This window comes from Tasmannia lanceolata, unplaced genomic scaffold, assembly GCF_043159265.1.
Source record: "Tasmannia lanceolata isolate RefF3 unplaced genomic scaffold, GAP_Taslan_0.1 ptg000023l, whole genome shotgun sequence".
Classification (NCBI taxonomy): domain Eukaryota; kingdom Viridiplantae; phylum Streptophyta; class Magnoliopsida; order Canellales; family Winteraceae; genus Tasmannia; species Tasmannia lanceolata.
In genome coordinates, this window is record NW_027518700.1 from 33,279,958 (window position 1) to 33,283,973 (window position 4,016).

At 43.6% G+C, this 4,016-nt stretch overlaps 1 protein-coding gene across 1 annotated transcript; it reads right to left on the reverse strand.

Moving 5' to 3' along the window:
* Positions 1 to 223: 223 nt before the first annotated feature.
* Positions 224 to 3,617, reverse strand: LOC143856336 (protein SCARECROW-like). Its single transcript, XM_077366530.1, has 2 exons — positions 1,791 to 3,617; positions 224 to 877 (listed from the first exon to the last, which is right to left on the reverse strand). Exons 1-2 carry the CDS (start codon positions 3,200 to 3,202, stop codon positions 436 to 438), a joined length of 1,854 nt encoding a protein of 617 aa, XP_077222645.1. The 5' UTR covers positions 3,203 to 3,617; the 3' UTR covers positions 224 to 435.
* Between the last annotated feature and the right edge of the window lie 399 nt (positions 3,618 to 4,016).

A 4,016-nucleotide genomic window follows, 5' to 3' on the forward strand; every position in this document is an offset into this window, starting at 1 on the left:
ATGGAAAATAACTGCTACCTCCATCATACCCTCACGGTCAAAGAAGGCTAATGTGTCTCTCTTTTCCAAATAAAAACCTCCCTCTCTCCATCGCTCACTTTGCCGGACTAGAAAACACAAGACATACTAACATGTTTCTTTTCTCACCTGTCCTTTCTAATTCTCTTGGGAATTCGAAAAAAAAGAGTCACAACCACGTGGAAACAATGCGCTAATCCCAACAAAACACATTCATAACACAAAAAAGTAACCCTAGAAAAGTAAATCATCCTCGTACTAACTGCACCAACAATACCTGCTCAAATATACATCCCAACCTCCTCTACCTTCTCCAACAAAGAGAAACGAAAAGAAAAGGAGAGAATGACAGTGAAGTACAAAAGAAAGAGACTCGAGAGAGGAAGAGAAGGCACTACATACATAATATATTCCCTACTACCTGCTTGTTGTGTTGATAGGCTTCCATGCAGAAGCAGTGAGAAGGAATAGATCCTTCCACCCTAGCTTCAACGTACCCTTCTCCTCCAGCAACGTATATCCATCGCTTGAGAACATGCCGAGTAGAAGAGTAGCCTGAGTGGCTGCATTTCCGGCCAGGGATATGCCTCGAAACCCGGATTGCTCAAGCTTTTCTCTCCAGTTTTGGAACTTTAGTTCCCCACTCCGAGCCGGACCACCAACCGCTAACACATTTCGGATCTCCCTAGAGAGTAATTGCTGCTCCACAACGTGTCGCTCTTGGCTGTCCTCCCCGTAACTCGCTCCGAGCGAGTCAAACAGGGCTGAGTAGTAGTGGATTGCCTCCACGAATCGGGCTAGGAACGAACCCCCATGACTCAGGTCTTGTTCCACCATTGTTACCACCTTGGGAGCCAATCTGTGTTAAAAAGTGTGTCCATTTCAGTTTCGTTTAATCAATCAAATGACTCTGATCTGATGAGAAGCCTTCACTTTGGACAATGTTAATGACAAGAGGAGTTTTTAGAGAAATTATATGATGAAAGCTCGTATAAACACATAAAGGTAGTACGACAGAGGTACCACCCTTGATACTTGATCCAACAGCAGCTCCTAAGAAATGAGTTGCTGTTGGATCAATTATCAAGGATGGGATGATGGGTACGTGTTTATACCACCCTTCATCATAAAATTATTGAGTTTTTATATGGTGTAAGCCCGTATAGTCCAGTATTTTTCGAAAGGTGCTACACGGCTTACACCATAGGATGATCCAAACTAGCTTGTGCCCCTTAAATCATTTCCATTGAATGATCCTAACCCTCCAAACTATAGAGGTTTCCATAATATGCAGTTCTTCTATAGATCATAACGCTAAGATCCTCCAATGGAAAGGAATTTTTGGGAACAACATATTTACATTGTGGCTCATCAAATCAACAGTTTCGATCATCCTATAGTGTAATCCATACCCTATTAACTGAAAATGATAATAGATCTGTTCAGATAGGTCAATCTAAAGTATCTTACAGGGAAAAAAAAAAAAACTAACTATTGATCTCATCTCGGCCATAATCGAACAATTTCAGTATGATCTAATTTGACATGATTTTCTATAGATAAGACAAACTGACAGGAGTGCCATTCATAATTTTTAGAGTCCTGAAAAACAAAAAGCAGTCCCCACAGCACGAGAACCAGTCGTTCGGTTCCATGATTTCTTTCCAAGAAATTCCGCCACTTTCAAACTGTACGTGAAGAAAGAAAGCGATAGAATCACGTGAAGAAGAGAGTGAGGACGTTTTTTTGGTGCAATACGGAAAAAAACGTACCTCTGCAAGAGCCAAAGCGTATTGGTGTCCGAACCAGTAACATCATAGAGAGAGTGGTGCAACCAGTGTACAGCCACAGCCTCTCTCTTACTAACATTGAGCCTCTCTGGATCCAAATTCCCCACCTTCTCAGCCACAGCCTGGAACTCAAACGGTAGTCCAAGCGTATTCGCAAAATCCGTAAGCCTTTTCCCAGTTGCTTCCAACCCCTCCATCGAAGTCCCTAACCCGGTTAACCTTACAAACGGTGGACCGCCCGGTCTAGACGCAAGTATATGAAACAAACCAGGCCACTGTAACCCTTGCATAATATCAAGATCAATAATATGAACCCTCTCCTCCCTCTCAAACGCCTCTTGAATAGCCTGATTAGCAGTAAAATGTGAGAACTTCACAAAAGGGCTTATTCCATTAAAGACTTGGAAGGCCGAGACGATTTTTTGAGTGGTGGAGAATGGGGGGATTGGGAGTGGAGAATAGATGCCTAAGCAGGAGCTTACTAGGCGGGCGGACATGGCTTCTGAGAAGTAAGCGGCTACACGTTGGGCTGCTGAGCCGAAGGGGGTTGAGAGCTCGGAGATTTCTAATAGCATGGTGTTCGCTTCCTCGAGTTTTTCGGCTGAGATTGCCTCTGCACATTGGAGAAGGAGGGTTAAGAGGTGGAGCCCTTCCTCGTCTTTTTTCTTTTGGTTTTGATTCTTTCGAATCTGTTCTTTTGTGCGATTTGCATTAGAAGTACTAGTAATCAAAGATGAAGATGGAGGGGGAATAGGTTTAGGAAGAGTATTATTTGTGCTGTTACTAGTATTATTTGTGCTTAAGAACCGATCTGGAAAAGGAGGAAAGGCATTATTTTTCTCAAAATGGTGATCTCTAATGCTGGGCTCCATTGGGTTGGGAATTAATGATCGGAGCCGGGATTCGAGTAGGGCGGCGAGGGGGGGATTGCAAGGGTGGATGATCTCCTTCACGTTTTGTACCAACTGCGTGATCGAGACATCGGTCCCACTATTGATGAGATCTCTGATGATTCCATCGATCCACGCCGTCGGATTAGTGCCCTCATCTGTAGAACACAAGGCGTCAGAGTTCGGGTTTCCGGCAATGGTTTCTGATGTGAATAGTGGCAGGCCAGAGAACCCACAAACAGCCAGCGGCGGTTCCGGTTGCGAGTCGATGACGTAGGTGAAATTGTTGGAAAATGGGTTTTGGTTTTGGTTTTGGTTAAGGTTAGGGTTAGAGTTTTTATCTATATCGAATGCAAGAAAACCCAGAGAGGACTGGCCAGGATTAGGATGGGTCTGTGTTGCTCTACGAGAGAATCGCTGATTTGAAGTCGTTTCAGGATCAATTTCTGAAGCAGTTCTCTTTCTCACCATTTTACCTCCTTCGAGCAAAACACAAGAAGCCATGAGAGAGGATAAAGAGAGTAGAGATAATGAGATTTGTGCATGGTGGGAAGTGGGAGAAGGTGGGGCTGTTTTTATGTGTAGAGTTTTGCATCGGGTTTTGGAGGCTTCCAAGCAGATAACGGTAAGAGAATTGGGTCATGAAGGGTCGGATTCCTCTCTTGATTTCTCTTATGTTTTGTCTGCGTGTCTGAGAACAAACACGAGTCCCAACGCAACAGTCGAGCAGTAAGGGCCTTGTATTTTTCTCAGAGAGTGTGAGGGGTGGATTTTAGATTCTGGAATTTTTGGAGGAGAGGTTTTTGGATTGGAATGTAGTGGATTTTTTTCTGTGTTTGTCTAATTTTTCGGAGGGTTTTCTGGTTCGACGTAGCGTGTTTGACGTGTTTTGGGGGCTGTGGATTGGAACCCTCGAGGGTTGTCGGGGATGGTGGGTTTGTTAGCAGCAGACTCGCTTTCTTATAGTGATAAATTCGCACCCTTTCTTATTATTGAATATTTTAGTCCTTTCACTTCTTAATTATATTGTTTGTTTCGAGGTACGGAATTAACTAGCCATGACCCTCCCTGCCGGGTCTACCCGTTGGGCTGGAGTATGGTCTAGCCAAGGCCGACTCGTTGCTTTTGGAGCAAGGTTTTAAATTTCCGTTTCAGGGTAATTTCGGTCCTCACGGAAACCGAAATTTTAGACGAAATCCTGAAACCAAAATTTTAGACGAAATCCTGAAATGTCAGCCGAAATTTCGTAGAAGCTCTTGAAATGTCATTTTCTTGTTCCAAAATTTCGGCCGAAGTTTTAATAATTTCAGCTGAAATT